Here is a 14,301-nt window from a genome sequence, read left to right as displayed (position 1 = left end):
TGCCATGTGTTTTGGTTCTGTTCCAGGTCCTACGGAGGCCCCTTTGAGTGCTGGTTTTTGTTCATTCACTTTGGAGGATGGGCTGACATCGCGGCTGAGCAGTTAGTGATGTCAGAAGCTGAACCCCCGGAAGCCCTGCTGTGGCTCTTGGCCTTCAGCCACAGTCCACGTGACAGGAGTCAGCAGCGAGCACAGACCATGGTGGGTGGCAGGACGTGCTGTGTGTGGTGCTCCGGGTTCGTCTCTTCGGATCAGAAAAGATGCTGCAGGAAGGGGCCTGTGGTGGGTTTGGCCTCCAGTAACCCCCAGGCACCTAAGCACTGGCTGTTCACTGTGCTCACGTGTGGTAGCATGTACACATCCACCCAGATGGGTGAGTGCACGCATGCTAGGTTTGTGGTTGGAGACATCTTCTTGCCTCACAGAGTTGACTAGACATGGGAAACTGCCACTCTGCTTTCCTGGGAAGCACCACAGAGATGAGGCATAGCCCTTCTGTCCCCTACATTGTTTTATCTGTTCTTGCTCAGTTGCCACCAATGCCCTTGTTTACAGTCAGCCCTGGCCCAGGGGCCAAGTCCTCTAGCATTTGCCATGCAGAATCTGACCGCTCCTCTAAGGAGCACTGTCCTCTCTCTGATCAGCAACCTGTCCCTGTCTGCTTCTGTCTTGACTTACTGCTTTCTTGGATCAGACAACAAATCCTCACATTACAGGCTTTGTTTAGCACTCTTACTAAAGTAATCTGATATTAACCCCTTAGCTTCTGAAAAAGGACTTGGACATTCCCTAAATAACAGAGCAGCTAGTACAGGACTGGCTGTCTATGGCAAATTGAGTTTTTATTTTATGCAGAGTATAATGACTACAGGAAGCAGTGCTTTGATTAAAGGCATTGGCACCTCCCTTGCAAATGTTTATTTGCTGGTTTTTAAAACTTTAGCTGCTAACACTTTTTGCTAATTTTAATAATTAAAGGGAGCAAGTTTCTTTATGTAGAGAGTAAGTTTCCTATTTGCTTCATGTTTTCTGTTTGAAAAAAGCAGAGACTAGTACAGATATGTGTGTATATTTTTCTTATTTAAAGACTCGCATGGCATGGGGTGCCTGGGTGGCTCGGTTGGTTAAGTGTCCGACTCTTGATTTCGGCTCAGGTCTTGATCTCACAGTTTGTGGTTTCGAGCCCCATGTCATGCTTGAAATTCTCTGTCTCCATCTCTCTCTCTGCCCCTCCCCTGCATACACTGTCTCTCTCTCTCTCTCTCTCTCTCTCTCTCTCTCCCAGAAATGGATAAACATTTAAAAAAATGAACGAATACTTGCATGGCAAAGGAAAGAAAGAGTTTTAGATTTTAAAAAGTTGAAATTTGGTGATAATTTATTTTGGATCAAAAATACGTTTTTAAGAAATTATCATAATCCACATATGTGTTTGAGGGTTGCTTTATGACTAAGAAGAAAGCTTTCTATCTCCCTTTTAAAATATCACATTAAACTTAAACTTATTAAGAGAAATCCTAATTATGTTTTCATTATCTTATTTTTAGTGATAATAGTTAAAATGTATATAGCACTAATGATTTTCAAAGCCCTGTTATATATACTTTATATTTGATTCCTTATAAGCTAAGTTGGTAAGTTATATGTTAAATTCCTGATCAATCATTGAAACGGACAGAGATTCACTTTTGAAAGGTAGAGAAATAAATTGTCCAAAAGAAAGGTAATTTCTAGAAAGTTCTGCATTGGCATGTCTAATACTTACCTTGGCTTTTTTTTTTTTTTTTTTTTTTTTTTTAATCTGTACATAGTTCTTACTGCAGGGATGCTGTAGCATACTGGATAAAAATAGATTAGTTCACTCAGAGTAGTTTAGCACCAGCATGTTCGCTTCCTTCTTAGCTATCCTGTGAGAGGGGCTATCTGTCTTGTGACTGAAGACACGTTTCATGTTTGTGAGCCTAAAGCCTCTTCCTCCTTGGTGCCCAACCTGAGGCACTGGTGTGTGTGACATCCTGGGGAGCAAGTGAGCCCAGTTTTCCTAGTTTAGTAATACATACCTCTTTCTCTCCTGGGTTTTGTGAACTTTAAATTCCTTTGATGGTCTGTTGGGTGACTTGAGAAACAAACTGTGAGCTGCCTTTGAACGCATGTTTATTGTGAGATTTGAATGAGCCTGACAACATCTGTGCCCTTTCCTCAAAAGGTGTCATTAAATCCTGGTTAGTCGCTCAGCCCCGACAGCGTATTGTGGGCCAGCCTCCACTGGCCATCCTTGAGGTTCAGTAACGGGGAAGCAAGGGCAGCTGCCGCACAAAGACGTGCCCTTCTCTCTGCAGACCCTGTTTGCTGCCAGCCAGTGTTCATCTTCTTTTGCTAACTTTGAATTTAATCATGATAAAAACACAAAATGCCAGGGGAGGGTGGGTGATGGGTGTTAAGGAGGGTACCTTTTGGGATGAGCACTGGGTGTTGTATGGAAACCAATTTGACAATAAATTTCATATATTGGAAAAAAAAGAAAAACACACAAAATGCCTGTGTTTGAATACCCATAAGAATTAAGCCAGGGTTCATACTCTGACTTTGTTATTCCACCTCTAGAAATTATCCTAGGGAAGGAATTAGAGATCCATACAAAGATTTATGTATAAGAATATCATTACAGCATTGTTGTAATTGCAGATGTTAGAAATGGCCTAAACTTTCAATAGTATGGAACTGACTAAATAAATTGTGACATATTCTAACCATGGACTAACATTCTGCCATGAAAAATCATGTTCTCAAAGACTTTATGTCATAGATACGTGAAATTACTTACAGTGCATTGTGAGAAGTGTAAGCAAACATGGCACATAGTGAGCTCTGGGTTCACAAGGCCTGGGGAAAAGATGAGAAGGTTGTGAACCTGGTTTCCTCCATCTCCCCTGGAGAAAATGGAGCAAGACCAGCCTGAGATTAAGTTAGATCAGATCTTTCATTTGGATGGTGGAGGTACATCATACCTTGTTGTTCAGACTTTCTAGTGAACATATGTAAATTTTCATAATGCAGGATAAAAAGTAATCCTTAGAAAAGAAAGCTTATCTCTTTTACTAAAAACAAATTAAAAAGCATTTAAAGTTTTGGCATGTCAGGTGCCATTCTACAGGCATTTGAAGGGAAAGATGGTCTGGGATGAAGACAACCAGTCTTAGGGAGTACTGAACAAGGGTAGAAAATCAAATGCCAGTCAAGAAGAAAATGGATATGAAGGCATAGCTTCCTAAGTCCTGACATTTTTGCAGACCTTTTAGATGGTAAGATGGTCTTGGGCTCCCATAGACGCCATCAGATGAGGGCAGGCTGGGCCCAGCTGACAGAGGAGGTGGTGAGAGAGTAGCCCTCTCCTGTTGGAACGCTGCCATTCTCCGTGGAAGAGCCCCATGGTACAGTTTCTCACGGTCTTGGATTGTGGTCAGAATAGCTCACACAGCACTCCTAGTGTATTGGAGTTTATGACAGACTTCATTGAATGAGGCTTTAACTTCCAGGGGAAAAAAAAGACGGCTCACACAAAATCCATAAAATTGGTCATGGGAATTCTCAGAATAGGCCTAAGTACTCTTTCGAAAATGATGGAACATAGCTGTTCATGAGTTCCATGTGGCATTTTGGATCTATGACTTTCAGTTTTTCTTTGTTTTCCACGTCACATCTTGATGTACTATTCTTATAGCAAGCAGAAGTCTCAGCATGAAATAAGTATTTTTTATGCAAAAACAACCCACAGACCTATAACGATCACATTATGTGAATTCTACAGACTTGTGACCTCTGCTTATGCTTTCAACATGTATGAACACTGTCCCAGTGTCTAAAACAAAACAAATGTGGTGTGTGTGTGTATGTGTGTGTTTCCTCCCTTCAGAGATAACAAAAGGCAAAAGGCAAACCTCATTCTTATCAGAACATTGGCTCAGTGGAGGTCCAATTGCATGGGGCTTTAATTGATTTGTGGCTATGATAGAGAGCGAGTCTTCAAGGAGCCTTTTGTTCCTTTTCCCACAATATAAAAATCTGACTACATTCTGCTGAGGATTTTTCTCTGTCTCTTTCCTTACAAAAAAAAAAAAAAAAAGGTCAATTCCTGGCGTGGTGCCTTGGCTGCTTAGCAAGACGAAAGAAAGTCAAGAAATTTCCACTACGCCCATTTGGGTTTGTGTGGAACAGAGTATAAGCTCAGACATGAGTCGCCTCTGTCTGCCTTCCCTAGGTCGCCAGTCCTCTCCTCTTTCTAGGGCTTCCTTCAAAGTCCCAAATGAATCCTAGAACGATACAGGCCCTGACTCTTCCCTAATCTCTCACCTTTGAAATTATACTTCCCAGGTAGAGGTAAAGGTAGTGCTCAGCCATCTCAAGAAGCTGCTCAGAAGTCCAACTCTCTCAGCCAGGGATCTGCAGGCAGCAGCTGCAGAGAGCCAAGACAGAGACCCCAGACCACCTTCATGTCAACAGCTGATCAGGCACCTCCTCCTGAACTTCCTGCTCTGGGCTCCTGGAGGCCATGCGATTGCTCGAGAAGTCATCACCCTTGTAAGTCTCCCCTTTAATAGTGTGCTAATTCTCATTTGCATTCCAGGTATGAGGATTGCCTGGTCTTTGACAAGTATGTGTACCAGGGTGCTGTCCAAACATGGATGGACAGGCAATGAAGTTGAAAGTTGGGATGGACCCCAGAGCCTGCCCCTTGTGACACCTTCATAATAAGGAAGAAAATGGAGGCTCTGAAAAAAGAGGTCACAATTACTGTCAGAGTCCATAGTAAAGCTAGGTCTTCTGTCTTCCCATGTACTTACTCTTTCAGTTACATTCGTCATGAAGACAGACAAGATTTCAGTGAGAAGTGTTCACTATAGCAATCCAAAAAATTTTGTTAATTAAAAAAACAGTGTTTGCTGATTACAAAGAATTCTTTCTGAAACCCAGCTGACATGAGGGATAAAGAATGGTCCAAGTCAAAAGTGAGTATCATTCATGGCATTGGGTTAGGCAATGACTTCTTGGATAATGTCCCCAAAGGCACAGGCACCACCAACAAAAAATAGATAAACTGAAATTCATCAAAATTAAAACATGTTGTTCATCAAAGATACAAGCAAGACAGTGAAAAGACAAACTCAGGAATGGGAAGAAAATATTTGGAAATCACGTATCTGACAAAGGGGTTAGTATCCAGAATATATTGGGAATTCTTACAACTCAACAACAGCAAAAACCCAATTCAAAAATGGACAACAGATCATAAATAGCTAATAACCACCTGAAAAAATGCTCAACATTATTAGCCATTAGGGAGGTGCAAATTAAAACCCATGATGAGGTAACATTCCACACCCTCTAGGATGGCTATTACAAACAAAATGGAAAAAACAAGTGTTGGTGAGGATGTAGAGAAATTGGAACACTCCTATATTTCCAGTTGGGAATGCTAAAATGGTACAGCCACTGTGGAAGAGTTTGATAGTTCCTGAAAAAGTTAAAATAGAATTACTATATGATCTGGCAATTCTACTTCTGTGTAAAAGAATTAATAGAATTAAACACTTGGCCACCCTGTTCATAACAGCATTATTCACAATAGCCAAAAGGTAGAAACAACCCAAGTGTCCATCAACAGATAAATGGATAAATAAAATATGGTCTGTATATACAATGGGGTATTTTTGAGCCTTAAAAAAGAGGGGCGCCTGGGTGGCGCAGTCGGTTAAGCATCCGACTTCAGCCAGGTCACCATCTCGCGGTCCGTGAGTTCGAGCCCCGCGTCGGGCTCTGGGCTGATGGCTCAGAGCCTGGAGCCTGTTTCCAATTCTGTGTCTCCCTCTCTCTCTCTGCCCCTCCCCCGTTCATGCTCTGTCTCTCTCTGTCCCAAAAATAAAAATAAAAAAAAAAGTTGAAAAAAAACAAGAAGAATGAAATTCTGATATATGCTACCACATGGATGAACCTTGAGGACATTATTCTAAGTAAACTAAGCCAGACACAAAAGGACACATGCTGTATGATTCACTTTTATGAGGTACCTAGAATATGCAAATTTATAGAGACAAAATGTAGAATAGAGGTTACCAGGAGCTGGGCAGGGGAGAGGAATGGAGAGTTGTTTTGGATAATGAAAAAAAGTTCTAGAAATGGATAGTAGTGATGGTTGTACAATATTGTGAATTTACTTCATGCCAATGAACTGTCCACTTCAAAAGGGTTAAAAGACCAAATTTAAAAAGCGTCCACATGCTAGCTTTTGGAATTTTTATTTGCTTTTGTTTTTATTTTTTACTGACATATAATATACATACAGAAAACATACAGCTTGATTAATGTTCATAAACCAAAAATAACCATGCAGCCAGCAACCAAATCAGGAATGTTCTCAGCATCCAGAGAGCCCCTTCTTGCTCCTTTCCCTGGGCAGGTTCTGTTTGAATGTGAATATGAAGAGAGTCCCAGTGATAAGTAGGACTGCCAAGAACCTCAGAAACCAGCACCCAGGAGGTTCTCAGTCCTGGTAAAACAGTCAGCATGGAGCAGGCAGGCCACAGCAGCCAGCCTGTTAGTCCTGCCTCTCATGTTCAGACAGAAGGCTAAGAGCTAAAAAAATGTCCATGTGTCCATAGACCTTGATATCAACCAACATTACCTCTGGCCAGCTATAAGTAATAATAGTCACTTTTCAGCCACTATCTCAGCCAAGTGATCAAGGTCAACATGACAGTCATAAGACATGTTGACTATAAGTACCCTTAATATAATGTGATGAAAATGGCACTTCTGTGATCTTCCTCCCCTAAACTTTTATAATCCCAGTCTAATAATGAGAAAAACAAATGACAAAAATACCTATGTAGCACTCTTCAAAACTGTCCAGGCCATCATCAAAAGGAAAGTGTTAGAAACTGTCAAAGCCAAGAGGAGCATAAGGAGACATGAAAACTAAATATAATGTAGTATTTTAGATACTATCCTGGAACAGAAAAAGGACATTATGGAAAAACTGGGGAGATGAGAAAAAGTCTGTCCTTTGGTTAATAAAATGTATCCATATCAGTTTATTAATTGTGATAAATGTACTATACTAATTTAAGATGTTAATGGAAAACCAGATGTCGGAGATATGGGATCTTTCTGTATTATCTTTTCAGTAAACTAGAAGTCTAAAACTGTTCTAAAATTAAAAGCTATTTCCAAAAGTTAACAGCAGGTGCTTTTGAATCATGAAGGTATTAGAGCCATTTTTGTCTCCTGAAACAAATGAAATACGATGAGACAAATGAAAATGGAAACAACTTTCCAGAATTTATGACACACAGCAAAAGCAGTTGTAATAGGGAAGTTCATAGCAATACAGCTCCTAAGATCCAGGAACAAGGCAAGGATGCCTACTCTCACCACTTTTATTCAGCGTAGCACTAGAGGCCCTGCCCACAGCAATCAGACAAGATAAAGAAAAGACATCGAAATTGGTAAGGAAGAAATAAAACTGTCACTATTTGCAGATGACATGATACTATATTTAAGAAACCATAAAGACTCCACCAAAAAACTATTAAGACTAATAAATGAATTCAGTAAAGTCACAGGATACAAAATTACCCTACAGAAATGAAACATCAAAAAGGGAACAGTCCCATTTACAATTGCATCAAAAAGACTAAAATACATAGGAATAAATTTAACCAAAGAGATGAAAGGCCTGTACTCTGAAAACTATAACATACTGATGAAAGAAATTGAAGACAGTACAAATAAATGGAAAGATATTCCATGTTCATTGATTGGAAGAATTAATATTGTTACAGTTATTACCCAAAGCAATCTGCGGATTCATTGCAATCCCCATTAAAATACCAATGGCATTTTTCACAGAACTAGAACAAACAATCCCAAATTTTGTATGGAACCACAAAAGATCCCAAATAGCCAAAGCAGTTTTGAGAAAGAACAAAACTAGAGGTATCACATGCCCTGATTTCAAACTATACTACAAAGCTTTAGTAATTAAAATAGTATGGAACTGGCACAAACAGACATATAGATCAATGGAATAGAGAGTTCAGAAATAAATCCACATATATACAGTTAATCTACAAAAATGGAGGCAAGAATATACAATGGGGAAAAGACAATAAATGGTGTTGGGAATACTGGACCACTATCTTATACCATATGTAAAAACAAATTCAAAATGGATTAAAGACTTGAATGTAAGACCTGAAACCATATAACTCCTAGAAGAGAAAACATAGGCAGTAAGCTCTTTGACATCATTCTTAGTGGTATTTTTTTGGACCAGTTTCCTCAGGCAAGGGCAACAAAAGCTAAAATAAAACAAATGGGATTATGTCAAACTAAAAAAGCCTTTTCGTGGTGAGGGAAACCATCAACAAAATGAAAAGTAACCTACTGAATGGGAGAAGATATTTGCAAATTATACATCTGCTAAGGGGTTAATATCCAAAATATATAAAGAACTTTCACAACTTTAAAAAAATTGATTAAAGTTGGGCATAGGACTTAAAAAGACATTTTTCCAAAGAAATACAGATGGCCAAGAGACACTTGAAAAGATGCTCATCATCACTAGCCCTCAGGGAAATGCAAATCAAAACTACAATGGGATATCACCTCACACCTATCAGATAGGCTGTCATCAAAAGGACAAAAAGGAAGAGTTGACAGGGATATGGAGAAAAGAGAACCTTATATACCCTGTAGGTAAGAATGTAAATTGGTGTAGCCACTATAGAAAACAATATGGAAGTCACTCAGAAATTTAAAAATACAACTACCATACCATCAAGGAATTCTACTTCCAGGTATTTATCTGAAGAAAATGAAAACATCTATTCGAAGAGATAACACGTTGCACCCCTATGTTCATTGTAGCGTTATTTACGATAGCCCAGATATGGAAGCAACCTAAGTGTCCGTCAATAGATGAATGTATAAAAAGGTTATATATGGTATGTATATGGACTGTTATTACTCAGCCATAAAAAAATGAAATCTTGCCATTTGCAAACACATGGGTAGACCTTGAGGGTATTGTGCTAAGTGAAATAATAAAGAGAAAGACTAAAAAATAACATTAAAAGAGAAAGATAAATACCAGATGATTTCACTTATATGTGGAACCTAAAAAATAAAACGGGTGCCTGGATGGCTCAGCTGGCAGAGCATGTAACTCTTGATCTCAGGGTCATGAGTTCAAGCCCTACAAGAGCTTACCTTAGATAGATAGATAGATAGATAGATAGATAGATAGATAGATAAAATGTCTTTAACTATTTAAGAAAAAAGTAAAAATTAAAAGCAAAACAAATGAATAAGAAAAAGTGGAAACAGACTCATAGATACAAAGAACAAACTGATAGTTACCAGAATGGTGGTTAGGGAGTGCGGGGGGGGGGGGGGGGCAAAGTAGATGAAGGGGATTAAGAAGTACAAATTTACAGTTATAAAATAAGTAAGTCATAAATTCTGGTTCAAGATGGCAATGTAGGAAGACACCTATTCCACAGACATACCAAACCTATGCCTATTTATAGAGCGATTCCTCCTGAAAAACTGAAGGCTGACTGAAAAGCTTCTGCACAACAAAAGATAGGCCATAGAGAATGGCAAGAGAGATGGAGACATGGTAATAAAGGGAACACACACTGCAAACTACAGTGGAGAGAGTCCCTCAGTACCATAAGTAGATTCATCTGCCCTGGGGCACAGAAAAAAAAAAGTCATGGTTTAAAAGCTAACTAAAACATAGAGGAATTAGCCCTAGATGCCTGCCAAATGGTGGGGGAGCTGCTGGAATTCTTTGGGCTTGAGAGGCTGGTGAGCACCATGATTTACGTTCTCCCTTCATCTTCATAGCATAGACTGGCCAGTATTTAGGCACCACAGCCAGCCTGCCACCTCAGCAAGCCCCATGCCTCTAGCCCACACAGCACCAGACACCTGTGAAATAGGAAAAAACAAAAACAAAAAACAAAAACCTGTGGTTTAAAAGAGTAATTAGAACATAAAGGCTCCAGCTCTAGAACCCTGCCAGTGTGTGTGTTTTGGGGGGTAAGGGGTGAGGGTGGAACTCTCTGGTTCAAAGGGCCTGTCAAGTGCCATGGTTTACACTCCCCCTCCACCTTGGTAGCATGGATGGGAGCAGGGTCCAGGTGCCCCAGCCAGCCTATCACCACAGTGAGCCTGGGTCCCTAGCCCATACTAACCCAAGCCTTCCCACCAAGGTGGCGTCAGCACAGTGCCGACAAGGGTACCCCTGGTCAGCATTCACTGTAGCTCTAGCCATCTCACCAAGGTGACACAGATGCAGGACAGCACTACTTTGGTTCCAGACAATTTGCTAAGATACCCCCAGTGCAGGGCATCCTGGGCCCTCCCAGCCTATTCCCACCTTGGCCTCTGCTGCCCCATCAGGAGCCCCTTGTACTGAGCATCTTGGGACTGCAGCCTACCTAGACACAGATCTAAGCAGCCAGCCAAAGTCACCAGGCCTACATTGTCTACACAGAAGATGGCCATTCTTTCAGGTTGAGGAGAGTTAACTGTTTAACTGAATTCATCAAAATACAGGCCAGGCAAAATGAAGAGATGGAAAAATATGCTCCAAACAAAATAACAAGCACAAAACTCAGGAAAAAAGCTAAATGAAATGGAGATTACGAGTCTTCCTGATAAGGAGTTCAAAGTAATGATCCTAGAGATTCTCACCAGAATGGAGAGAAAATTCAGTTAATTTACTGAGAACTTTAACAAAGACATAGATAATATAAAAAAGAATGAATCAGAGGCACCTGAGTGACTTAGTTGTTTAAGTGTCCAACTCTTGGTTTTAGCTCAGGTCACAGTCTCACAGTTCGTGGGTTAGGGCTCCATGCTGACATTGCAGAGCCTGCTTGGGATTCTCTCTCTGTCTCTCAAAAATAAATAAATAAACTTAAAGAATGAATCAATGAAAAATAAATAAATGAAAAATACATTAGAGGAAATCAACAGTAGATTAGAAGAATGGATCAGTGATCTGGAAGACAGGGTAATAGAACAACACCCAAGATGAACAGAAGACTTTTTTTAAATGAGGTTAAGGGCTGTCTTAGACAACATCAAGTGAACAAACAGAAGAAGAGAGAAAGGGGCAGAAAATTTATCTGAAGAAATGATAGCTGAAAACTTCCCTAAAGTGGGGAAAGAAACAGACATCCAGGTTAAGGAAGCACAAAGAATTTCAAACAAGATGAACCAAAGGAAGTCCACACCATAACCATACTAATTTAAAATGTTAAAGATTAAAGATGAAGAGAGAATTTTAAAAGTAAGAAGAGAGAGACAACTAGTAACATAAAGGGAAACTCCATAAGGCTTTCAACTGACTTTTCAGCAGAGACTTTGCCAGGTCAGAAGGGAGTGGCAGCATGATAGATTCAAAAGGATGAAAGGGTAAAAAAAACATACAAGCAAGAATACTCTCTTGGAAGATTATCATTCAGAATTGAAAGAGAGTTTCCCAGAGAAAAGTCAAAGTAGTTCATCATCACTAAACCAGCCTTACAAAAAAAATGTTAAAGGGAATTCTTTAATTGGAAAATAAAAGGCCATAATCAGAAATAAGAAAATTATAAAAGGAAAAAATTTCATGAGTAAAAGGAAACACATAGTAAAGATAGTGGAACAATAACTTATAACTTGAAGGTTATGAGACAAAAGTAGCAAAAAGTAGTAGTACATATATAGTACATACCTTGGATGGGATGGTAAAAAGGAAGTTCTTTTAGAATGTGTTCAACCTAAATGACTATCAATTTAATATAGATTGCTATATAACTAGAATGTTATGCACGAACCTCATCGTAGTCATTAACTAAAAAACCTATAGTAGATACACAAAAAATAAAGAGAAAGAAAGCCAAGCATAACACTAAAGAAAGCTGTCAATCATAAGGAAAGAGAAGGAGAGATGAAAGAAATAGAGAAGAACTACAAAAACAACAGAAAACAATGAACAAAATGGCAATATATACATACCTATCAATAATTACTTTAAATGTAAATGGTCTAAATGCTCCAATTAAAAGACAATAGGTGATGAAGTGGATTTAAAAATACTCAAGACCCTCATCTACATGCTGCCTACAAGAGACTCATTTCAGACCTAAAGACACAGACTGAAAGTGAAGGAATGGAAAAAGATATTTCATGCAAATGGAAACAAAAAAAAGAAGAAAAGTGAGGTAATAATACTCATATGAGACAAAATAGGTTTTAAAACAAAGACTGTAACAAGAGACAACGGCATTATGTAATGGTAAAGGGATTAATCTACCAAGAGGGTATAATAATTATAAATATCTATGTACCCAACACTGAAGCATCTAAATACATAAAGCAAATATTAACAGACATAAAGGGAGAAATTGCTAATAATAGTAGGGGACTTTAATATCCAACTTATTCCAATAACTAGATCATCCAGGCAGAAAGTCAATAAGGAAACAGTGTCTTTGAATGACCCTCTAGACCAGATGGACTTACATATATACAGAACATCACACCCCAAAATACCAGAATACACAATCTTTTCAAGTGCACATAGAACATTATCCAAGATAAATCACTCATTAGGCCACAAAACAGGTCTCAGTAAATTTAAGAAGATTGAAATCATACCATGCATCTTTCCCAACAACCATGGTATGAAACTAGAAATCAATAACAAGAAAAAATGAAAAGAAAAATAAGAAACAAACATGTGGAGGCTAAACAACCTGCTGTTAAACAACCAATGGGTCAATGAAGAAAATCAGAGAGGCTATCAGAAAAATACACAGAGACAAAATGCAAACACAATGGTCCAAAATCTTTCAGATGCCGTGAAAGTAGTTCTAAGAGGGAAGTTTATAGCAATACAGATCTACTGTAAGAAACAAAAAAAAAAACCTCAAACCATCTAAACTTACACGTAAAGGAACTTGAAAGAGAACAAAGCCCAAAGTTAGTGTAAGGAAAGAAATAATGAAGATCAGAGCAGAAATAAATGAAATTGAGAGTAAAAAAAAAAAAAAAAGGAAAGGAAAGGAAAAAAAAGATCAGTGAACCCAAGAGCTAGTTCTTTGAAAAGTTAGACAAAATTGGTAAACCTTTAGGCAGAAAAAGAAAAAACTGAAATAAAAAAAAAAATCAGAAATGAAAGAGGACTGGGCAACTGGGTGGCTCAGTTGGTTAAGCACCCAACTTTGGCCCAGGTCATGATCTCGTGGTTTGTGAGTTTGAGCCCCTGTCAGGCTCTATGCTGACAGAACCTGCTTTTGATTCTGTGTCTCCCTCTCTCAATGCCCCTTCCCCACTCATGCTCTGTCTCTCTCTCAGAAATAAAAAAATAAACATTAGAAATGAAAGAGGAGAAGTAACAATCAGAACCACCAAAATACAAAGGATTATAAGAGACTATTATGAAAAATTACATGCCAACAAATTGAACAATCTAGAATAAATAAATTCCCAGAAACATAATCTTCCCAAATTGAATCAGGAAGAAATAGAAAATATGAACATACTAATTACTATAGTGAAATTGAATCAGTTTTCAGAAAACTTTCAGCAAACAAAAATCTATGACCAAATGGATTCACTGATGAATTCTTCCAAACATTTAAAGAAAAGTTAATACCTATTCTCTTCAAACCATTCCAAAAATATGGAAGAGGAAGGAAAACTTCCAAATACATTCTATGAGGCCATTACCCTCATACCAAAACCAAAGGCACAAAAAAAAAGAAAATTACAGGCCAATATTATTGATGAACACAGATTCAAAATTCCTCAGCAAAATATTAGCAAATTGAATTGAATTTTCAGTTTCACATGGAACATTGTCCAGATCACACATTAGGCCATAAAACAGAATTAAAAGTACAGTTTCCCATGGGATGCCTGGGTGGGTCAGTCATGGCAAACGCAGTCAAAGCCATGACTTTGGCTCAGGTCATGATCTTGAGTGGTTTGTGAGTTTGAGCCCCGCGTCAGGCTCTGTGCTGACAGCTCGGAGCCTGGAGCCTGCTCCAAATTCTTTATCTCTCTCTTTGCCCCTCTCCCCCTCATTCTCTCTCCCTCCCTCTCCCTCTCCCTCTCCCTCTCCCTCTCCCTCTCCCTCTCCCTCTCCCTCTCTCAAAAATAAAAACAAATTTTTTAAAGTACAATCCCCATGATCAAGTGGGATATATGCCACGGATGCAAGCATAGTTCAATACTTGTAGA

The 14,301-nt window shown here is 38.9% G+C and overlaps 1 protein-coding gene across 5 annotated transcripts in view; it reads left to right on the top strand.

Moving 5' to 3' along the window:
• Positions 1-14,301, top strand: part of FANCC (FA complementation group C) — a 276,077-nt gene that overhangs the window by 252,220 nt on the left and 9,556 nt on the right. For 4 of the 5 annotated variants that reach the window (XM_045470322.1, XM_045470325.1, XM_045470324.1 and 1 more), the window contains 2 exons: positions 27-201; positions 4,372-4,578. In XM_045470322.1, coding sequence (XP_045326278.1) covers positions 27-201; positions 4,372-4,578 — 382 coding nt within the window. The remainder of the gene's footprint in view (positions 1-26; positions 202-4,371; positions 4,579-14,301) is intronic. The other variant, XM_045470326.1, reaches the window with a different exon arrangement.

The sequence above is a fragment of the Leopardus geoffroyi genome, chromosome D4 (assembly GCF_018350155.1).
Source record: "Leopardus geoffroyi isolate Oge1 chromosome D4, O.geoffroyi_Oge1_pat1.0, whole genome shotgun sequence".
NCBI lineage: Eukaryota > Metazoa > Chordata > Mammalia > Carnivora > Felidae > Leopardus > Leopardus geoffroyi.
The sequence above is the reverse complement of the archived record's forward strand: the minus strand, read 5'-3'. Positions and strand labels throughout refer to the sequence as shown.